The sequence below is a fragment of the Bombus affinis genome, chromosome 13, assembly GCF_024516045.1.
Source record: "Bombus affinis isolate iyBomAffi1 chromosome 13, iyBomAffi1.2, whole genome shotgun sequence".
NCBI classification, from domain to species: domain Eukaryota; kingdom Metazoa; phylum Arthropoda; class Insecta; order Hymenoptera; family Apidae; genus Bombus; species Bombus affinis.
The window spans coordinates 1,702,435-1,727,129 of record NC_066356.1 but is presented as its reverse complement, the minus strand read 5'-3'; the positions used below and the strand labels follow the sequence as shown (position 1 = coordinate 1,727,129).

General features: G+C 34.4%; 1 protein-coding gene across 1 annotated transcript in view; it reads right to left on the bottom strand.

The window, feature by feature from the left end:
- Positions 1 to 24,695, bottom strand: part of LOC126923449 (zwei Ig domain protein zig-8-like) — a 418,101-nt gene that overhangs the window by 303,479 nt on the left and 89,927 nt on the right. The window contains exon 2 of the mRNA XM_050736913.1: positions 23,754 to 23,917. Within this exon, the coding sequence (XP_050592870.1) occupies positions 23,754 to 23,837 (84 nt within the window). The 5' untranslated portion in view covers positions 23,838 to 23,917. The remainder of the gene's footprint in view (positions 1 to 23,753; positions 23,918 to 24,695) is intronic.

Sequence of the window (24,695 nt, the reverse complement as noted above, 5' to 3'; positions counted from 1 at the left end):
AGAGAATGATTTTCAATTAAAAAAGCCTGCGCTTTGTAAATATTGTACCTAATATTCGGAGAAGTATATCCAACAGAGTTTTTTCGAATAAGATAATTGAAATATTTTGAAACAGTTTCCGTATTAAATTAATATTTCATTTTAGTTTGATTTAATCATTAAATTCATCATTCCTCTGAATATAATAAAAAATATTGAGAGTTAACGTTTAAAAGTTAAGAATTAATACGTAGAAAAATAACATGGAAGAGATAGAGAACGATATTTCCTATACATTAAATTTGTGCAAAGAATAGCAAAACAATGTAAAATCTGTACACAATGCTTTTTTGCAAGGATAATTTTCCACTGATGCATCAATGTATTAGTATAATAGGTAGATTTCATTTCATCTCTGTATCATTTCCAACGTTAAAAATGGGATTCCTTTATGTAGTGAAGGGCACTTAGTTGTATACAATTAACGAGGATTCTTAATCGTCGAAGGAAAAAATCGATTCTTTCGTCGGCGATTTAATAGCTATCGACGCCGTGCTGATTCGCCACAATCCATCATACTTTCATAGCCATAGTGTTTTAAATTAATTTCGCTATTATATTAGCATAAAAACTCACCGATTAAAAGGGTTGAAAGGAGTTTCTGTAACGTTTTTTTTCTCTTTGATACAATCTCGGTGAATCGAAGTAAAATTATCTTCTTATTAAACTGTGATATACAGTGTACATTGGAGCGTGAAAGTCGCTTGATCAGGTATTTTAATATAACGTAATTCACCAACTAAACAAACATCGATCGTCTAAATATTTGTCTTACTTATTATTAGACTGCGCATGTTTACGCAATTTTATATCTTTATAGACGTATTTAAAGAAATGGTATAGTAAAAAGTTTCACGTATTATACGTATTCTGCAAATTTTTGAAATCTTAAATTTCCCAAAAATCCATAAATATCTGCAGCCTATTTATTATTATACGAAAAATGCTCTCAGAGTGTAGAAATTATATTCTTTGTCATTGCCTTCCTTTTATATTCTTCGTATCTGAAAAGTTCGAAATGCACGCACACGCATGACAGAGAACGCTCAATAGATCAATGTTCCGTAATTTGACAAATAAAAGAGCGAACCGCGTTATCGCAACAGTTGGAACGCCATAGGAACGAAAATTTATCAAAGCGCAGAGACCGAATCGTACGCCCAGCCTGCTAAGCTCGACATTTATAATGTTCATAAAACGAACGACGACGTAACATTCGACTTTATGAATCTCTGAAATCATAAAGACGCACTGAGACAAGCACGTTTCAAGATGGGGCTAACGGGTGCAGCACCAGTCGGTGAAGGCTCTGGATCGAACTTCGTTTTGGGCCACACCGAGCTAGGCAATTCCTTTTTATATCATTCATATCGTATGATGGCCTTTGACGAATTTCCGGACTGCGAAGTTACTAGTTTTAAAGGCACATAGCTTTTAAAACAAAAATCCGCGCGTCTGAAAATTCATATCTTTTCTATTCTACTCGTCAGAAACAATCATGCGTTCTATAAAAAAAACACAGATTCGGTGCACCCAAAAATAAAATTTAACCAAGCGCAAAAGTTCCCCGAAATTTCTCCAGCTATCTTGTCCGATGAAAGGTCGAAGATGTATTAAAGATCAGGTTTCATTGTTTCGCCCAAGAATGGAATGATTCTTGGCCACGAAGTTTCCTCCCGGCATCTGTTTGGGAAGAGGTTATCGAATCTGAGACGTTTTTCACGGCGGGACAGTGGTATCTCAAACCTGATCAAATTAGAGAAAGTTGAATCGCGACAGGGGAGCTTAAGGGACCGTTCGTTCGTCTCTGTTTGATGTAACACCTTTCCATCGACGAACGAAACACGTCGATTGCGGACGGTTCGATTAAAGGCAATCGGCTTCTGGTTGGACGAGTTTCCTCAAGAGGGTGGCGATCACCCTCTCGTGACATTGAACAACTTTGTCGATCGAACCTCGAACGAATTTTTCGTCACGAAAAATCGCCGCAGGAACGTCCTTCGAAAAATCATCGGAGAGTTGCTCTTACGCAATTTGTTGTGGGATTTATTCTTGGAAAGATACAGAAGCTGACGCTTCACGATAGGAAATTAGATACATACAATATCGCTTTAATGCCGTAAACGTCGCTAGTTCATAAATTACAAAATGTATTTTCCAAGTAAACGCAAGATCAACCGCGTTGTTTTCGATAAACGTGCTTACTTGCTTGTCAACACGTTGCACTTTTTGGTTGATGTATTAAAGCTCTGCGTATTAAAATTCCAATGTAAAACTATGCGCTAGAGCTTTGTCTCTCTACGAACTGTACAGTAACGCTGTTTAATGAACTTAATCGCTTTAACGAATTGTTCATTTTATGGATTTTTCATGAACGGCGGTATTATACATTTATTATTTTATAATGTATTTGATATTCGAGGAAATAAGTAAAAGACACGAAGCAGCAAGAATTTTTATTACAATTTCATATCTATTGTATATTTTGTAAATAGGAAAAAAAGGAAGCTTTTTGATATCACTAATCGTATTGTAATAGCTAGCACATCTTTTCTAACATTATTTTATCTTCCGTCTAAGATCGTTTTAACATGAAGAAAATTTAAACTGCGATACATTTTTCTTTCGCCGAACTTAACTTTCCAAGGAACCCGGCTTGTACATCGATCAGAGTTATGTTCTTGGTAAAAGCATATCAGTTTAATCACTCTTGCTACGATAAAAAATGCTGCTATAATAAAAAGGGAATAAAGACTCTGTAAGATAGTGCAGTGGAAGTCGTTAAACATGTATAGTGATTTTTAGTTCATAACAAGAGCTTACGGTGAATTATGATCGATATCTTTTAATAGGATTAGACAGTAAATTTCCTAAAATAGTTTTCAACGACGTTATGATACATTTTTCACGTGTACAAATCCACCTTCTATGTAAAAACGCTTCAGTCGCGTGATATTCGCATTCTTTGTCAAAGGATATCGATTTAATGGTTTTGGTTGGCATAAAAGCGAAGTGAAAAGCTCTTCGTAGAACATAATGGTATGTATTAAACACATAAACGATTATATATTATATTATAATGAATGCTTTTAATTAACTACACGAGGTGATGGCTTGTAATAAAATCTGGTGCAGAATTTTTCGATATCGATATCGAAAACTGTATAAGTTGTAACGCGGTAACTATGTTTGCTCTTTCTCCCAATAACGTTTTTCATTAATTAATTTAACCATCTCTGAAATCCTCAGCCAGTCTTTGTTAAAAATGCTTGAACAATCTTGCCAATAATAATGATGTTCGATTATAAAATTAAAACATTCTTTACGGTCTTCCTTTTGTTAATTCTTATATATATCGAATCATTTTATAAATTAAAAAGTGTCGATTGTACATATTCATTATACATATCGTACACTTTCAAATTGATTTTGAATCTTATGAGTATAATCACAATAGTCTTATGTTATCAAAATGATAATGAAAGTTGAAAATGTTTTATACAATACAGATCGTATGTACGTAAGAGTTTCTTACAATGATTGTTCATAATGTAGGTTAATGTGGTAGACTTAGACTAACTCGAGTTAGTATCTCGTAAGAGAGGTTTCTTCAACTTTCTTAAAAAGGGTTCTTTGTTTTTTACGACACCTTAAGCTTTAAGATATTGTACAGAAAAGATGTAAAACCGTAAAAATCTTGAAGTTAATTATTCCAAAATAACACGCGAGGCTTTATTTTTCCTTCTATCTCGTCGAAGAAACGAACGAAAACGAAGTTCCCTCGAAAGTAATAGATTCAGAGAATTTTCTGAAGAAATACTTTGCTGGGAAGACTCTTTCTAAATGCCAGCCATTCGATGCATGCGCATGACAATTGTCCCAGAAAGGATTGCCCGAAATCCCATCGTCTAATCTATTCTCCGCGTGTCCGAAGTTTCTAAATTCTTCGGTTCTAGCGAATTCGAAGCGAAAAATCGACAGGCGGTCTGCATCAAAATGCAAAAATAATTTTTAACAAGGGATTCGGAAAGTCTTGAGAAAGAACGAGACGCCATCGCAAAGTTCAGCCAAACCGGTGTTACGCGCCTTCTATTCCTTGTTTGTTGTTGCTGAAATGTATTCGATGGAAGTAAAACGCTTGGCTCTCGTTGCGCGTTGCTAGGATTGTTCGTTGCTCGGCCACGATCGTGTAATCAGAATTTTCTTCCAAATTCATTGAATCATCGATTGGATGATAATGCAAGTGAAATGAAGAGAATTCATTAATTACGCAGGATAGATGACATGTCATTGATATTAACGATATATATATTGCCAAAATCAACATTCTGAATATTTGTCGGGTATTTTTAATATACGTTGTTTAGCCTTGATCTTCACGATATTCGCAAAAAATTTTGATTAAATTCAACGTTTTTAACTAAATTTTAAAATTCAATTGAAGTTATGATCACATTTCGTTTAAGCGTAGCCGACTACATTTTTATATAGCCCAACCTAGGCTTAACTCATTGACGAGATAATCATTTTTTATATTCTGCAAATAAAAGAAAATTGTAAAAAGTCAGGGAGTTGGATTAGATCAATAGCCGACTACCGATGGCTAACTGATAACGCTATTAGAAATAATTTTCGATAAATCGATCGATGTATGGAATATTCCACTTTATTCTGATCTTCGTTTAGTCAAAAATGTAATAAGTATAGCATCCGTTATCGAAATATTGTTTATGGAACAAAAATTTGTAAAATTAGTTGATATGTAACATATGTAATATTGAACGTAAGTTACGCCATAACTTGAACGTCGGTTGTATGTACAGGGAAAAAATATTCAGAATGTTGATCCTAACGACGTATTTCAATGTTATCGAGGTCGGTAAGGTATTTCCCTATTTCGCATAATAACTGAGAATTTATGTAAAAAAGTATGGAGGTTGTCGAAAGACAGTGGCTTTCATTCGAGTCAAAATTATTGGCGTATATCGTGGCAGAAACAAATATTTGAATGAGAGTGTGTACATCCACTTTGGAGGTGCTGGTAAATCAGAATCTTCTTTCTAGTTTTCTGCCCCTTTCTCCTCTTTCTCTTTTTTCGCGGATAAACAACTCGATGGGGTTGCGGATATAGCGTATGTACGTTCAAAGTGGACCTTCAAGTTTGGCTGGTAGCAGAGTAGTTTATTTTAAAACTTTCTCAAAATGTAGGGAGTTCATTAATATATCCTGCAATTAAAATACCTAATCCGTTAATTCTTGTCTGCAGTATATTTCTTTATTTTCTTTATATATTTATTCTATATTCTACATTTGTATAGTAACAGTTTCATGTAAACAAATCTTCTATTTATGTAAATACCATATCATTTTAAAGGACACATGAAATCAAAAGTACCTTTTCGATTGTCTCAAAACGTGATTTTTGTACTTATATTACTATATTCTGAACTTATTTATCGGAATTGGAGTTCTCGAAAAATTAATATCCTGGCGTTTTGTGTAAATTGATTCTTTCTCATTGAATGGAATACAATCTTGTTAATATGCATCTGCAAATATGATCGACTGGGATTACATTAATTCAGTTCAAGTTAATTAATGTTGCAAATTCCGCAAACTGTATGATAGCTTATTTCGAATAGTTGGAAATTTCATAATGGACCACGTTTACGCTCGCAGAATGTTGATGATCTTCTGAAATGTAATTACTGAAGGTAAATGAGATTAATTTTGTTTGTTCCATAGTTCTATTGACCACGCGTGAAAGAAAATAAGTACATTCCGATATTGGGAAATATCATTTATACACATCACATTACACATGTATCACAGTACATTTCCATTACGCTCTACGTTAATATGAATCTAATCGATGTACAATACTAATGAAATCACACAGACATATATAGAATAGAACTTCGCACCTAATATTAATTTCAAAAATATTTTCTTAAGCATACGCCGTAAAATAAGCGCGTAAACATTATTCCCCCAAAGGTGAGACTGGGCTGAAAGCTTTCTAGCCGAAAGTATCATGAGGATTACTACATTAAGCTTCCACGATCGTCGTACTTACTAATTTACCAACACTTTGCTTGCCAAAGCCACGAATAACACTGCCAACGCACTACGCCTATATCCCAAAACACATGCACCATATTTAGGATACATAATTCAAGATTCCAAACAATGCACCTCATTGCCGAAAAGCTCCATTTCCAGCTGCACCCTAGAGCCGTCGTGTACGCGTTTCTCATACCGAGTGCCCCAGTTTTTTTCCCCGTCAAACTTTCTGCATATACATTCTATGGTTCTAGGTAGACCGCGAATGTTTATGCAAATGTAAATTTTCACCAACACTACTAAAAAAGAAAAAGAAACAAAATAGAAGCCAAGTAGGTAGAGAATCTAAAACTCCCAAGTAGCAGGAAAATCACATTCTCGTCATAAGCCCGGCTAAAGACTAAATATCGCCCCGTTTTAACCGCGTATACCAAAGTTTCTCAGAAAAATCTGGGACACTCTGTATACGTAGGAAATACGAAACGTCCACGACTCTGGCGCTCTCCTTTGGCGATGTGCAAACGGAACGTCTTACTCTGCTGAAAACCGGTTGGGTATTTTTTTTTTTTTTTTACTAACAAAGCGGCTAGCCGAAGAAACGTCGGCCGTGTGGAAAATTCTCGGTCGTCAGGGTTCGCGCTTATCGCCTTCTGATGGCAATATTTTAAAAAACAGACGTCTTTAGACCATCACCGCCCCGGCCCCGCGTCATGCATTGTTAACTTGACCCACATACTTCTCGACACACCTGCAGCGTGTACGCGCGGTCACCTAGAAATGGAGGAGAGTTGAGAGGGACACGAGAAACGTATCAGCAATGCGGCAATGGTCGCCCTTGTTGCCCCAGCGATTAATTATTCTTATGTCAGCCTACGGTTCGTCGCGATTAGTGCCAGGGGAGACCTCGTTTCGTCAGCTATTTCTTTACGTGCTAGAAATTCCACTGATACCGGTATGCTATTCCTGCGTTAAATATATAAAGATATGTTTACTTGTAATTCTACATTTTCCATGTAATTCTTATGTTTTTGATACGATTGAAAAAAAGAAAAATGCGGAGTAATGGATTCCAGTATATTAGATTTCGTGTCATTTAGTAGTATTCTCATATTGTTACAATAGTTTGGTGTTATGAAAACGAGATGCGTAGAAGCTATGAGTTTGTCCGAAAAGTGTCTTTCTTTTACAGATATGTCTTTTACAACGACGCATCTTTATATAAACATGAAACCTAATCTATCGAATGTTGTGATCTTTATTTTGATAGAATAAAATGGATCATACGTAATTCGACAAAATAATGTAAAACGAAAAATGTTGTGCATCCATCCTTCTAAAACGAAAGAAACTTTTCGGACGACCTAATAATAAGAAATACTTGATTGAAAGATAAAGGTGCGTGGTGATATTTTCCACAGCCGCTATATCTCTAGCGTAAAACGAAATTACTTATAATTTAAAAAATAAATCACAAGGTACATTTTCGTACATGAGTCTGTTTCGTCGATTTCGATGTCTGCAATTTCTCGTGCCTACCCTATAAATATCTTTTTCGTATTCTGCCACACCCTGTATGTTTCCCTTAAATTATCGAAAAGAAATTCTACGTTCACTGAGCTATAACACGTAAGATAGAACAGCAACGTTGAAACTTCCATTACAGTGTGCCAACGGAGCTTAGTCTTTTTCTTCGTTTTATTGGAAGATTTGGCAAAAAACCATTGTAATAGTGGAAACGGCAATTCAATTCAGATTTTCGTTTCTTCGCTACGTTTCAATGGGAGTCTAACGTGTCATAAACTCCGAAGTTTCTAAAGAGCGAGACAGAAATTAGTTTTTGTCGGTTCTGGGCGCGGATTCAGGGCTCGGAGGAAATTCAGCTTCGTTGCCAAAGTTCTGTTCACCAACGGACACGGAGCAGGCATGTTATACTCCCACTTGCTGATGCATTTGAAGAAGGGGTGGAGCTACGGAAGCTGCGGCTTCAAGCTAGAAGTCAAATGGTTCCCAGACATATTATAATGCATTTTGAGACCACTGCTAATTAGCTACTAAAATATCGAACTTCCAACGATCTGAACAATTAATGATCAATTAGTTAGGTCACGATATATCTGGCTCTCAATTAGTGCTTAAATTAAATTTGTTCTTTAATATATAGTATTGACATCCAGCGATATATCTACAATAAGTCACAAAAATATCACTTCAACAAATTTTATGAATATATTATATGTATTATACGAAACATTTTGAAATTTCGTCAGCGCTGCGATAAGACACGACTACCGTGACTATAATAGCAAAATTTGAAACCAACTCGAAAATGTATATAAAGGTTACAAGACATTTATTGCAAACGTACATTTAGTGAAAAATTAGTATACAAGATGAATAGCAGTATGAAACATACAAACGGTATAAACATATATTAGTATGTAATATGTTATATACAAATTTGCAATTAGTATGTAAATGCAATAATAAATAATAAATACAACGGTGGACCAATATTTTTCAGAGTCACTGTATATAAATCATTTTCAGTTCAAAGTTCTTAATCCAATTAAATGCGATTAGTAATTAAATTAGGGATTAATTCATAACGCGATTAGGAATTAAAACACAAATTGTGTGATGCATAGTTCACTTTAGGTTTACTAAGATTCCAAAACCTTAGAAGGGATCGCCTTTGGGCTTTTTGACTTTATCTAATGCTCAGTCAGGGGTCGAAGGGACGGCAACGATGACACTTTTATTATTAACGCTGGCGGGTCATTCGTTAGTCCAGTTGTTTGCGCGTAGCTTTTTGGGGGGCTTAGTCTCACGCATTTTGCGGGAATTTTTTGCACAGCGTGTCAGAATATTCACGAAATACGTTTTATTCGTATTTGCTTGCCGTGTGTCACGAAAAACTGGTTACCGCCACGCGCGGCTTTTCCCAAAACCTGCCCGCCATTCAGAGGCTATTTTTTCATTCCAAAGTTGATTTACAAGGTTTTATTATGTGAGAGAAAGTTTCGTGTGCGTGCCACGAGACTAACAGGTTTAAATTACTCTATATATGTCATCAATAGTCGGATGGAAAGTTGTTTATTGTAGTTTTAAGAGTGTCAATGAAACTAGCAGAATTTTTGGAAACTATTAAACTAGTCAGTTTTCTGATTGGATGGCACGCTATTAGGTTCGGAGAGTTCGATACGAATGCAAACTTTTGGCAAAAATGGTTTCATTATTTTTAGGTATCCATTATCTCAATGAAACGTTTGAAAAATCATTATTTACACGACACGTCATTTTATTTGGCAACCGTCGCATATGGAAAAATTAATTCATCCACTAGCTGACTCTCTGAAAAATTCCATACTCGGACACCATGCGCTATCGTGCCCCATCTCATACATAATTTACTAAAACCTCATCCACGTAAAATACAGCACGTCACAAGTGACCAATTCTTTTTCGCGAACGTTGCTTCGACGCTCGCAAAGTATCTTAATTAATGTTGCACGAAAGCTGGCTTGAAGCTCCGACAAAAGGTCGATAATGTAAAAAAGGAGGAAGGACAAAGCCCGCGTTAAGGGCGCGTCGTATAATAAAGCAGCGATCTTAACGAATACGTTTCTGTAAAAACCAGCACGGGCAAGATAAAAAAGGAGAAGGAGAAAGAAAAGGAAAAGGGAAAGAAATCGGATTCTGGTAACCATTCGAAGTTATTTTGCAATTTTATCGGCTCGTTTTGTTAGACCAATTGCTACGCCATAAAAAGGGCGTGAGACGAGTAAACAAAAAGAAATATAGGAAAAAGAAAAAAGCAGAAGCGAGCAAGATGGACGAAAGGAAAGAGAGGACACGAAATTGGAAGAGCGGGCAGGCGCAAAGCAAAATGCCGGGCATCGGAAAAGCAATTGTTCGGATTAAACGCGTCGGTCTTCCGTACTGGACCTTTTCATATCCGGATTTAATTTATTCCCCCAAAGCACGGTCTGACCGGGGTGCGTGATCGAATCGCGATTACTACTGGTCTGATCAGAAATTCGAAATATTCAATTAATTTCACGGCTGCCACCGTGGCCGGTCGAGGGTGTCAGATTTCCGAGCAAAACATTCCTCGATTTACCGTGAATATCGAACATTCTACTTTTTAGCGATAAATGCACAAGCGGATAAAGGGAGCCCTTTGGAAACGGAAGAAATTTTACGATTAAATAAGCAAACTCTAAATTTAACGATATTCCAAGTTTCACATTTTACGTTCTCGATTTCTATTATTTCTGTGAAAGCTGTTAAATCCAACTATGTACATTCTACGCATTCGTATTTTCATTCTTTGATGTTCTTCGTACATTCGTACATAGGATTCAAATTGTCTTTTTTTTTAGTATCCAAAAATACAAATCTGCTTATTTTTCCAGTGCCGAAAAATATTCGCTGGTTGAGCGTAATCACGCACGATATTATTCTTAGGGAGCAACGAACGCTGAACGTCGCGCAACGTTGTCGGTTTCGACCGATTCGAAATTTAGTGTGATTTGTCTGCGGTGGCCAGCGTACAGCCGATTTAAATAAACGCTTTTTGATTTAATGACACCGATAAATGCATGTCGTATTATTAGCGTTATGTTTGCGTTAACAAGCTGCCGCGAGCTGGATAATTTGTTACTGAAAATTGGTCAGGAACCACGGCCAGGCTGTACTCAGTTATGTCGGTCATGATCATCAGAGTAACCAGGAAAACTTTCCACCGCTACAATTTATATCTGTATCAAATTATACTGACTGCATGCGCTTTAATGTGTCGACTGTATAAATTACTTTGTCTCACGACACGAGTAACTTTTCCTATGAAATCGACACTGTTTCATTGCGAATAATTGTACGGATTTCGAAATGATGACTGTGATTTTCTGGTAATAGTTCAGCTTCGTAATTGCTTCTGTATTATAGGTAATTCCATTTTCAGAATTACTCTTCAGCGGATACAATTTAGTTCCGCGTTTGAATAAGTAGAACATCGCAAAAATATCTTAACAATCAGCAAGTTGCATTAATTTTATGCACACCTGCGACTCTGTCTACACGGTTAAACTTCTTTTTTCACACGATTCACTTTTACACGGCTGCACTTTTACACGATCTATTCGCTTCTACACGGTTTTTTGTAACACGTGTTATTAACTTTTACACGATTAACTAACACGTTCTGGTTACAGTTATGCGATTTTTTTAACACGTTTTACCATTTCGCTATAAGTGATACGAATCTCGAACGTTTTACACGATTTCAAAGGGATTTCAGAATCTGTATGGCTTGTTATAAAGAATTATTAAAAGAAACAAAACGTATGTCATTGCAGCTGATACAAAATGATCAGACGAAGAATATTTCGAACGACGAAAATGAATTTTCCTCAGTGATAAGAAACCGTATTCGTTGCGATATAATAGAGAGGGAGGATGAATAAGATTCAATTATTTAAAAAAACCTTTTTTTTCTTAACACCTATTACCTTTTCTTTTAAATTTCCTTTTAAATTAGCTTTTTCTTATGAAATAAAATGTTGTTTTAAATTGCTCTTTTTAGTGTTTCCTTTAGTTTAAAACAAGTTTTATACTTTTATGTAAATCAATTGCATATATATATGCTACGTATAGCTGAATTTTTAATATATGAGTATGAGAATTTGATGTAATTTGCTCATTATCCTTCCTCTATTAACTAATTAATCAAATTCCAATTTAGTAAATTAATCAAATTTAGTAGAAATTACGATATAAACTATCAATAGAAATAATTTTACACAGAAACTTTTAAAGGTTTTCCTAGTATTTAATTAATGATCAAGTTTCAATTTAGTAGAAATTATAGTGTGGACTATCAACGAATAGATTTTGAAAAGCTTTCTTACAAATTGATTCATCAAATTTCCATTTACAATTATCGACAAACGATGATGATTTGATCAGAGTAAACTATTATTATGGCGGAGAATTGTTTCAGAAGAATTAAGAGTTTATCCTGTTTGGAACGAAGCAACATGTTTCCAATGATGTTATTCGTAATTTACGATTAATTATTGCTTCCAATTTATATTTGAACAAATTGACACCGCTTGCTATTAATTTGCTCTGACTAATCGAGGACTACATTTGTTCATCCTAGAAATTGTGTCCAAACATTTGTTTCTCACTGAAATATTGAACTATTAACAAATGGGATGATCTGGTACGATTGATTGCACTGTAATACTTCCCATCCGTTAAATAATGCAGCAATGTTTTAACAGAAATTATTTCAAACAATCTCGCAAATATATGTACATTTATTTATTTTTTAGCTTCACAGATTAGAAAAAAAGTCTTGGTTTACATATTTCTAACTCTCACTCGTACATTATTTAAAGCACCCATCGCATACAAAGACTCACACCTGTTTACAGTCTCATCTCAAACTCTGATTTCTAAAATATAAAACATAATATTATTATTGATAATAATGCAATTCTATTAATTTAGAATATCTGTAATCTACAAATTTGTGGGCTACTAATTTTACTTTGAACTATCTTTCAAATTACATTCAGATATCTGACTGAATGATAGTATAAATAAAGTTTAATAAATCACAAATGATTTATAATTAAACATGGCTGCATCCCTGCTATTATTTGATATTTGAGTATAATTATGTAAAGTACGTCCCATTACTATGTTATGAATATTAATTATATATCGATACTCATGTTCTTCACATTACTTTTCAAGTGTTTACGGTCTCAACTTCTCGGTAACTTAGCATCAATAAATTAGTTATTTCCCTAACAATAGATAAATCTATCTGTAACAGTTATCATTTAGGCATATTCGTCATAAATGTCTTGAAATTTTATCTGGATGAAATTTTATTTCATGTTGTGATTACTTTTGGAACGCATAAATAGCTGTTTGGAAAAACCGACGGCTGCAACCTTTTCACGTCGCGCCAGAAGCCCTACGAAATTCAGGAAGCACTAACGAGCTCATTAAGCAATCAAAACTCTGTGACGAACGTGGAGATGCTGAAACTTCGAAGCAGCAGCTTTAATCGACTTCTGGAAACGTATTATGCCGAAGGTAACGTTCTTTATTTGTTCTTCAGAATTCACAAATATTTCTATTCGCTTAAGCAATTGCTCCAAACTATCCGCAACTCGTTCGTTTACGGACAATTTAGGTTTTATCGTTTCGACGACTTTAATTTACTGATCAATTTCGAGACGTGATCTTCCAACGAAATTTCATGTTCTACGTTTTATCATTAAAATTATGTAGATTCGATGCTGTCACGATGCTCGAATTTTTATATTTAAATTTGTTTTTAACAAACAAGAAGGCTTTTAATGTTTTAAGAACACTTTTATCGTAGAATTGACACGAAAAATCCAGTTTAATATCGTTTTGATTTTGTTTTAAATTTGAACTTGTTTTTGACGTTAGAAGAATATAATTGCGTCAGAGATGACTGAAAGAACGCAGCACAGTTAAATACGGATCTACATTATTTTCAGCGCAATAAACAGGGGCGTAATTAACCAATTACCAATATTTTTAAATTCGACTCAAATTAATTATATTGAAATTCTATGAAGTTGCAATTATTTTACGTGTTGTTGAAAATTCTAGAAGTTTGAAAAACCTATTTCATCAAATTCGTGCATTAAAATATCGCAATATATCTTGTTTATATTACACATTCATTTTAATTGAATGCTACATCTCTTTCTTTTAATTTTCAAACTGTTTGTTTGCCATTTGTCATTTGTACCTAAATAGAATATACTGCGGTACATTAATACCACTTTTATAGCCTGAATTTCACTTTAATTTCGCGAAATGTAAACAATTCTATGGTAGCTGTTAAAGTTTTAGATTTAAATTCTTCCTTTATTATTGCGGTCCAAGTAGATACGTCCTATAGATTGATCTTAACTCCAAAAACGTAATAAATCGAGAAGCTTCTGGGAACAGGGCCTTATAAAGATTTTAATAATTCAACTATTTTACTGCAAAATACACTCGGCACGTTAGCTGTTTCACTATATTAATGATCTTGGATAGTAATCAGCTTACATTAGAAATTCATTGAATCCATTTAACCTTTGAATTCTATTGCAGTCGTTAGATGAAACATGATGAAGTTAACTCGGATCAGATTAAAATTAAGCTTTTTTATCCAAACTGAATTTCCATTTGCTTAGAATTAAATTTCCCGAAATTACTATAGAAATTTGGACTTTTCGAAAGAATTTTTCAATGTAGAATTCCCCTTGTAGCTGTATTTACATGTATGAAATCATCCACTAATTTTATAATAGAATTCAAAGTTGATTCTTCCCATTTTCGCATTCTAAGTTGATTCTTCCCCATTTTAAGTATCATCATTCGTAAACGTAATTATTTACAGAATTAAATCTACTAATATGAGAAATGCTAAAAATCTTGACAATAAAAAAGTGATCATTTACCAAATCTGTCATTCGGAATTCTGTCATTTTATCGCACTATCCAAAGGTCGAATTATTAAGAACGCGTGTTATACGATAATATTGTGATTTCGAATTTCTTTTTTGTACAAAACGTACACGCTAAACGCCTGAGGTATTATATTGTATTATAAATATATTATACATATGTAGCATTTATATCAAAAAATTATAAAAATCTTCGATAATATTCTTTTAAAGACAAACTCAAAGCATTCGTCAAAAAATTCCTCGCTTATTTTGACGATACGAACGACTAGAATCTTCACTTCGCTTTGATCTTGGTGAAGTAAATCGTTCATTTCAACGTGGATCAAGCACAAAGTGTTTCGTGGAAACAGCAACTCATCTTTCTGCTGCCGTCTTGACGCGCCTTTTCGAGTGTGACGATAAACGAAACGGAACGTTTCCCAAGTGATATTTATGCGAAATGAGGAAGGAGCCGTGAGACTTTCGAAACGATTAAATTACGAAACTGCCTACTGCTGACACTTTGCTCGGCTAACTTCGTTCCGTGGCATTCTCAAGAGGTCTCGTTTGAATTAAACTTTCTTTAACGTCGCTGCTGAAACTGACTCGCAACGGCTGTAAGTTCGCTTTTCAAACGTATTATATACATGAGTTTGTATATTAGAAAGTTGAACTGTTCGTATATTTTTCAGGGGAAATTACTTGGATTTATTAGAAAATTTATTTCGTAATATCGTAGCCTTCTATAATCCAACGATTGTTACATGATACGCATCTGATTTATAAAAAACATTGTGGCTAGTACACTAACGGCACGTTAAGACCAAAACTATTTTATTCAGGAACTTTTGACACGAAATTTCTTTCTCCTTGTTCCACGACTGAATATTCATTAGGTTTCTGATTACCTGACTTTTTCTTCTCCTCTCATCTCAGACTAGCGTTAAAAGCTGGACATTCTGTTGTATAAAAGATAATATCGAGATACCTAAAAAAGGTGAAATGGAAACCGTGTCTGCTTAGCGCATCAGCTTCGAAGATTAAAATGAAAGTTTTAGCGATGTTTATAAGAATAGAAAAAGATCTTGTGGTATTCATTTGCAAACAACCTTATTCGCAAATAAATTTATTTGCCTTTTTTTTATTAATTTCATTTTGGAATAAGCAGCGCGCAACGCATACAGCACTTTCGATGAAAATATCTTCGTGTTTCGTTATCGACGTGTAATATTTATATCCTTTAATGAAGTGGGCGCATAGCCTGCGCTCCCCCTTCGTTTATATTTAATATTCAGCTAGGGATTGCGGGTTATTTTCAAGCAGAAGATGAATGTCGTTTCGCTACGTTGTACTCAGTATTACGTATTTCCTCGCCTTGTGTATCTCTTAATAAAGTTAACATTGTAGTATTACGTATTATCGTAACTGTTCGCGATATCACATCGGGCAATAACTCTTTGTTAGCAAGGCTGTATCTCCACGCTTCTCTTTTATACCCTCACAAACGCGACGTCGTATAAATGAAATGCGCTGCTATGAGTTTCATTCGGTTTTTTCCCCATTAAACTTCTAACGGAAACATTTCATGTTAAAACTATCTCTAATTAGATAACTTGTTTTTAATTAGACTAGAACGTAGCTAAAACTTGCAACGCAAATTGCATACATTTGAACCGCGAATATCATGTCATATGAATATTTTCGAGCAACAAAGTTAGATAATTTAAGTCGAGCACGAATAATTCATATTTATTGATCAAATACCTTTATATAATTACTATAATACTTCGTATAATTAATTGCCATATCACGAAAGTTCGCACAATACGTATAGCGGGTGAGAAAAATATTTCGAAATTGGAAACATATACTTGGAAAAATTGGGAACCTATAGAACATTTCTTTTAACATGCTGTACGTATAATACGTTCAAAAATAGTTCTGTAAGCGTAGTAAGTTATATTATTTAAAATATCACACTAGCTATATATCATATAAGCTACATCATAGAAGAACCTATACCGTAAAGATTAAAATTTTGTTACTCCTGCAATGAATAACGAAAGTAAGTAAAGCAAACCTTAGGGATGGTCGTAGCAAATAAGGAACAAGCCTCGTACGAAAATGTGCGACTTGGGCCCGACGGAATCTTGTTCCGGGTCAACAAACGCGCACAATGTAACGCGATGCAAGAAATTAGCAATGCAAATGCTTTGTCCCATTTTACGGATGGGCAGCCTGTGTAAGCCGCGTAAGCCAGCGCGAAGTCGCTACCGCCACACGTGCAAACGTAGTTAATGTTCCGATTTCGAACGGGACTAAACCACTGACATAATATGCCAGGGTAAACACTCTGTCGAAATTCCAGAACATTCTAAACAGCATTAGGCGGCCTGTCGTACATTATTAACTTCGTTACGAAAGAAGAATACACGCTTGGTATCGTGAAACAACACGCCCAATTCCCTTTGTATTATACTCCGTTTCGAACAACATAATCGAATCGGTTCGTCGCTGCCGGGTATTAGTTCTACATTCGTAATGGTAGACTTAATTACGAAAATATCAAGATACTTGGCATAGAAAACATTTATTTAATTAGCAGTGTGGCGAATAGACGGTGGATTTTATATTTTCGAGAATATAATTTAAGAAAATATTTAATTTTAAGAAAATATTTAACAAAATAGAAACCAGGCAGAAAATTCTTTTGCCTAGCAAGTTTCATAAAGAGCACTGTGCTCTAGATATTTTATATATTTTTTCATATTATACGCATTCTGTGGAATTTCTCACTTTTTTTTTAAAACAATAAGAGAGAATTGAACGTTTAATGTTCATAGACCTTGTGAAGTCAAATACAGTAAGAAAATTAACAAATTTAATTTACTATGCTTGTCCATCATTTATAAGGGCGTTTAAATTTTACGGTTATTTTACGTTTTCCACGTTTCATAAAATGAACAAGATAAATGTGACTGCATAAAATTATGTGAATTTATGAGAGCCATGGCATGGCAACCTGAAATTACTTTATCAGTCGACAACGTCATGAAGTAAAATATTCCACCAGCTCACGCTTCATATTATTTGTCACGTGTTGATTATTAATAGATTTGGAATATTATTGGAACTTGTTTCATCGTGTAGGTCTTTAAAAACTAGAGATTCCAATTATTTTGTAGCATATTCATTATCTTATCCTTATCGTTATTGCAATAAATTTACGCCCAATCTTTAAACATCAACCACTCAGAAGCTAAACTGATCAATTTCATTTTCTGCGACTATCTTAATTTTAAGAATCATTTTTTCCTTGCTTATATTTATAAAAATATGAAATTACATCAACAGTCAAAGCGTATTTATTACATATATTCACCACATGCCAACTTGTAAATGTACATAAAAGCACGAATACAATGAACATCGAAAGTTTGTGAAATTAAATTATGTGAAAAGCATTTTTCAAAAGCTTTCTTTCCTTGAGATTGTGATCGCGGTTATTTTATTACATCGAAGTGACAGAAAATTTTTGACGAAAAGAGTTGGACTACACGTTTTAATTTTTCAACTTTAGTAAATTTTGAATAAACATTCATTATTCGAAAAAAACATTTTCTACAAGATTTTTGCGGAAACCAAATTAGAATATCAAACGTACAGAAGCTAATTTTATTACATTGAGCTAGTATAATTACAGATATTTATTTTGCGTTTCAGAGTAATAAATTAAAAGAAGAAAAGCACTTTAGAGACGGTTGCTTTCATTATGAAAGCGAGACGATGCTTAGCAGAAAGACGATTTTTTCTCCTCTGGCAAAAATGAAAATTACTTTCCTTTCAAAGGTGATTGCAGTGAAAGGATTAATAATAATAAAGTTGATATTTGTGGTAGTCGTTTCAAAGGAAACGGAATATTTTGTACCGAGAGCGTTATAAGTAATCGTTGGAAAAATTGGAGATGTTTGACTCATCGGCCAAGTCCAATTAAACTCGCATAAACCACATTGATCGCTGACAGTTTCGCTTGAAAAAATAATATCCGTGTTAAATCTTTTAAGAAATAAAAAATCAATACAAATCTTATCGATACGCAGACACCTAAATTTAGAAAGAATTAAAACGTTTTGGAAAAACTGGAAATTTGTCAAATGTTGATATGTTTGAGCATTTGTATCGCTTGCAATGAATGCCTTAATCAAATTAAAAATCTACTGTACGATTAAACAGAATTTATTATTAAACAGAAATTATTTACGCATGTTCAATTTACAATAAGCAGTTTATACTACTGCGTGTAGACTAAATAAATTGTAATCATTCCTTTTTATACAAAGCGATAAATAGAGAGATGGTGTTTTGTGCGAATATTGGTGTGATTAACCGCAATTATACCATCCTAACAAGATAGAATTTTTCCGGGAAGATTTGATTTGTATGAAACTGGAGGACTGGACGTACTCTTAAAATTTAAAGATAAAATTGATTGGTGTTATTCCCGCGGCCTTTCTAGCCGATTCTAAGGGTCTTCTAATTGCCTCATTCGGCGAACATCAATGGCTTTAAAAGGGAAGGAGCACCACCGACGAGCTGTGACCTAATTAGAAGGGATGAAACGATATTCCGGTCGGTTCCACGGCCTGAAAACCCGAAACTCGAAATTTCTCGACGTGAAAGCATGGAAAAAGCGGCCCGGATTTCGCTACGCATCGCGTGTACTCCAGCCCTATGCCATTTTCTTCGCGCAACATGGTTAACTTGCATTTTTCAAGAGCGTTCAGAGACGAGTACCATTCCTGGAAGCGCAGCGAATTAAATTAAGAAATATCTGTCGAGCAACTTTCCTGCGCGATAACGATGTTATATTTTCCTTTAAAAGCTGCTTACAGGCCATAATTGCGTTTCCTTAATTTTTACATCGCTTGACGGTGAGAAAAAAGACTTAACGTGACTGTAATTCAACATTCTTCTTTTATTAAAGCTGCACTATTTTATTAAAGTCCGATAGGTATGTTTACGGAACTCGGCGCATGAAATTCTCTTTGAATTTAACTGTTCGTACGTAAAGAAAGCAAGCACTACGTTTATCACAATCTGTGTTTATCGTAATTTTATATTTTCAATAATTTGTACAATACGATCGATCAAGGTTCTCCGACACACTATGCATTCTGTCCATACGTGCACCTTTAAATTTCACATAAATGCACGAAGACCCATGGTCTAGTTATCAAAGTGAAGATATAGAATAACATATATTTCCATTCGTCCCATTATCGAATGTTGGTCACCTTTTGGCTCTGGTCACAGATGCTCGAAACTCACATTACTGAACTACCGGTGAATAATTACGACGTTAATCGGCAATCAGAGCAGCAGTCCTTTCTCACGGTTAGCAAATAATTTCGTGACAATCCTGTAACAATGACCTTGTTCACAGAAAACACAGGAAAAGCATGATAAACAAGTTCCAACGGAATCGATCATCGGTACACAAAGTGTATTTTGGTGGTTAGAGAAAATTGCTACCAACTAAATAAATTTGGCTAAAAGAATATATTCCATTCGTGAAATGGCGACGAAATAGGAGACAGGGGCGAAATAATGATTGTAAATTTTCAGTAGCATTCGTTGCATTACGGTAAAGTTTCATCGAAACAAGTGTCCGACTAGTTATCGTCTAACACTACTTGTGACGAGATTCTGAAAAATATGAAATTTGAATGATGAAGTATGAATTTTTGTTATTTTTATTAGAAACTCGATGATTATTTCAATTTACAACATACAACAGTCCAATAGAATTCAAATTCCATAAAAGTGCCTTCAATGAAAATTGTTTTACTGGTGTAGTGTATAGTAACAACAGTTTCGCATGGATTATTATTAAATTTACTCGTTCAAATAAATTACATATACAGTTTCAAATAGAAAAACAGAAGTTGCTCCCTTTATTTCGTGAATTTTTGTCCAATAGAACAAAACTATCCTCGCTATACATTGGTTTCGGCTAAAAAATTACTTCTTTTACCATCAACCATTTTTATGAAATTTTATACGAAAAGTTAGATGAAACGTCCTATGTACTGTAGAATATATCATCGAACATATTTCACTTTAAAATGTTATTAAAATTTATTCCTTTAGAAAAATGCTCAAAGCAATGTTAATTTTGGAATATCTGCTAAAAGTAATTATTAATCTAAATTCACACCCCAATAAATATTTGAATAAAGTACTAAGCTTCAAATAGTGCTTCGTTTGTGCTACCAAGAAAATAATGCACGCTTTTATGAATAGGAAAATAACGAATCGGAATTTTTCATCGCGAGTATAAGGATGAAAACATCATTTCACTGGAAATGAATGGAGATCTGTTCCAATTGCTCGTTTGCAAAGGTATTAACGTGTTAAAGTAGTCTTTCTATTCTGATGTGCAGATGTTTCGTTCTGACCCGTATTAACGAGCAGCAGGAAAATTTGTGACAATCCGATTATTATCACCGCGAAAGCTGTACCATTACATTATCTACATTTCCAATGAATTAGTGCGGTATTTGCCTTTATATCGCTAACTTGTATCAACAGAAAGTCGATTAATATATAAATATGTGCAATTCCTATTACGTTGCTCATTTGTCAGGCTCGTCGCATGATACCAGCTACAATAAGTTATATATTTCATATTTGCAAAACTAGGACGTTTATTGCAGACTTTGCACGCTAGGTACTCATCAAATTCTGGTTACTGTAATTTCTGTTTAATCGGCCGTACAAATCATGGTAGAGGAATTTATGGTTGCTCGCAATGGGAACATTCAAACGTAATCTGTCACGTTCGCAGAAACGGAATAATTATCTTGTAACTTGCAACTTATTTGCTCTCTCAGAAACATTTTTCACGTTTCAGAATTTCGTTCAACTTCTTTCTTGAGATCCGAGAATCTCACCTTAACACGATACTTTACGCTCTATATAATTTAATGAAAAATTTATATACTGTAAACTACGTTCAACCACACAGTTTCTACGACACACACGTCTCTTTCTTTCATGAACATCTTCTAATTAATCCTTTCGCTTTCATCATCTGTTCGCTTTATCCAGAAATTTCGCTACAATTTTTTAATGCAACCCAATACAAAAAGCTTATATACGAATTTGGTTCAATTGTGAACTAGATGAAATAAAAATTAATTATTGCAAAACGTGACACATGAACGCGCTCGTGTCGTTTAAAAATAATTCCCTCGGCCTCATAACATTTTTTATAGAACGTTGCATAATACATTTTATCACCCACGAGATGTTACGCTATTTATCGATTAGTAGCATCGTGTAGCATCGAAAATAGCATCGGTATAGTCAGCAGATCAATACTATCGAGCCAAATACTTCCACCTGTTACTGAATTTTTCCATGCACGTCTCTCCTTCCATGTATATATCCATAATTTTTTCGGCACAGCAGGAAAAAATGAAAAATTTAATGGCTGCACATGTATTCGCCTGGCCCCTCTTCCAGGCCGCTTCCCTTCTTAAAACACGCGTTATGCATATTCTATCAACGAGCACGGCCGGAAAACCGCACGGCGCGGTAATGGCATCCTAGAAGCCTCTCGAAATCGCCTAGCTTCGTCTAATGTATGCCTCGGATCGAAGATTTTGAAAAACGATCGGCCGTTCGTGGCTGCAACAGGGTGATCCCTTTTGATCGTACGCGAAGTTGCGCACGCGATTTCTCCTCTGCGTGTTTTTCCCTAGTTGGCGTGATATTTCTCTGTGCTACAAAGAAAGTCAGAAAAATACCGACGAATAAAGTTAAATTTCAGAAACTTCTGACGAATTATTCATGAACGTTGTGTCAAACAACTTTTCTTTTCCTATTGAATGTTTCTCCCCTGTTTTTCAATTCCCAAGATTCTACGCGTGAGCTTCTTGTTAGCGGAGTGCTCTATTCTATGCTGAGCGAAAGAAATACGTTTGAAATATGTATATATAATATATATATATAATATATACCTATAAATAAATAAATATATATGTAATAACGTAAATCCTTAGGGTAGATCAGACGACCGATTTTGGAAAATCGAGTTTATTTTGGAAATAATTAAATTAAATACAATAACAGTTAATAACAAATCTACTATAAATTTTACTTAGAAAGTCGAGAATCGATTTTCTAAGTCCTAAATTATCGTTCTTCTTTCATGATCTATTCTATTCAGCTGGTTAAACAAAACAAAAGTAAAAATGTCGGTTGATCGGTAGTTTGAATTCTATAGAATTTACATGTATTAGATTGTCCGGAAAATTTCTTTCATTTTATGAGAAAATAATAGACGCACAACTTCTTTTATTTTATATTATTTTGTCGAATTATGTGCGATTCATTTTGTTCTGTTGAGACAAACACCGCGACATTTCACAGACTTAGTTTCGCGTTTGTATGAAGGTGCACTGTTGTAAAAACACGTTTGCGAAAGAAAGACACTTTCCGAACAACCTAACATATAAAATAAGTATAAAAATTCTTAAACCTTTAGATTTGACGCCGATCTTTCCATAGTGCATAAATATTATATCAAGTACTCCAGGTTCGAATCAGCAATATAATCGAAATTTAACCATCTCAACACTATCTAAACACTATATTTTGAACAACAGTTCACAAAATTTTGATCTGTTAATGAGTTTTTATAAAACCAAGATATTCGTATCTACAAATATTTATCGTATATTCACACGTGTGATATATATTTCATTAGAAAATTCAAGTACTCGTATAATTTGCGAAATTAAAAGAAAAGAATCTCTTGTAGTAATTATCTTAATAAGATAAATTAATTTGATCGTACAATTGCTGCAACTAGCTAAAACAAAAAGATTTGTGAAAATCGTGATTTTAAAAATCGATTTCTACGAAGACCTCGCTTCTCGTATCATATGTATTTTGAATTTTATTAGCTTTATTTTGAATTCAAATATAAAGGTGGACGTTTGTCACGAGAAAAGTTATTCTGACCCGGCAACTGAAACGTATTATACGAAAGAAACTAATATAGCAATAAAGGATGAGAACATTCTTCTTCGTTATTGTCCGCTATCAGATGAATGTTACACCTGACGCGAAGTAAAAGGTAAATCCTCTTACCTCTTTGTCACCTAGCTGATGAACTCTGCAATGAAGGAAAGCAGTCTGACCAACCGCAGTGGTCACGTTTCGTGGAACGTTCATTTCGAACGTTGGTGCGTTGGTGATGTTGTGATTGCCGAAAACATTTCCTCCCACCAGCTTTTGATCCCGAGCAAATGTGCCTAGAATCAACGATTAGATAAAATTTAAATCACTAGGATTGTGGAATTGCTTAATTAACTGATTATTCGTAGGATTTATTAATAGAATTAAAGTCAAGTAGACAATGAAACCATGTTCAACACTTTGACTACCACGCTGAAATCACATGTTTTGCTTAGGTCGCCACGGGAGTATTTTTATTATTCAAAGCATATAATGGCAAAATAATAATAAATGGATTATGAAAGACAACATTCTTCCTCAATAGACCGTTTATCTTATTAGTGACGCCTTGCTAACAATTGATAGCGACATATTATAACAAGGCTTCTTTTATTTCAACAAACCATTTGCATTCGTTATTTTCTCGTAAGCAAAACGTTCAGAATATATTATTAAAACGTGTAGAAGATATTAGTAAACAGTATTTGCTCATTCTATATATAATAGTAAGGTATGTGCACATTTCTAACTTCAATTATATGATAATAAAGCAGCATTTACGATTATTTTCTAAGCTGTGTTTATAATAATATTCGTAGATTACTCCTCAAAGATATGGATGCAAACACAGTGTCCCGTTAGATGCAAGATTTATTCTGATTTTTTTTTTATTGATGTTCTAATAAAAATGTTTAATTGTTCAATGGGGCACTTTTTATTTCAAAGTATCTTCTATTTATCGGTTATATTCAATTCCTTAATTGTCAATTTTCATACAATTTTTACAATTGTAAAAAGTTCAAGCGCTCCGGTCACCAATGACCACCGTGGCGTCACAGGAGAAACCGTGGCCGG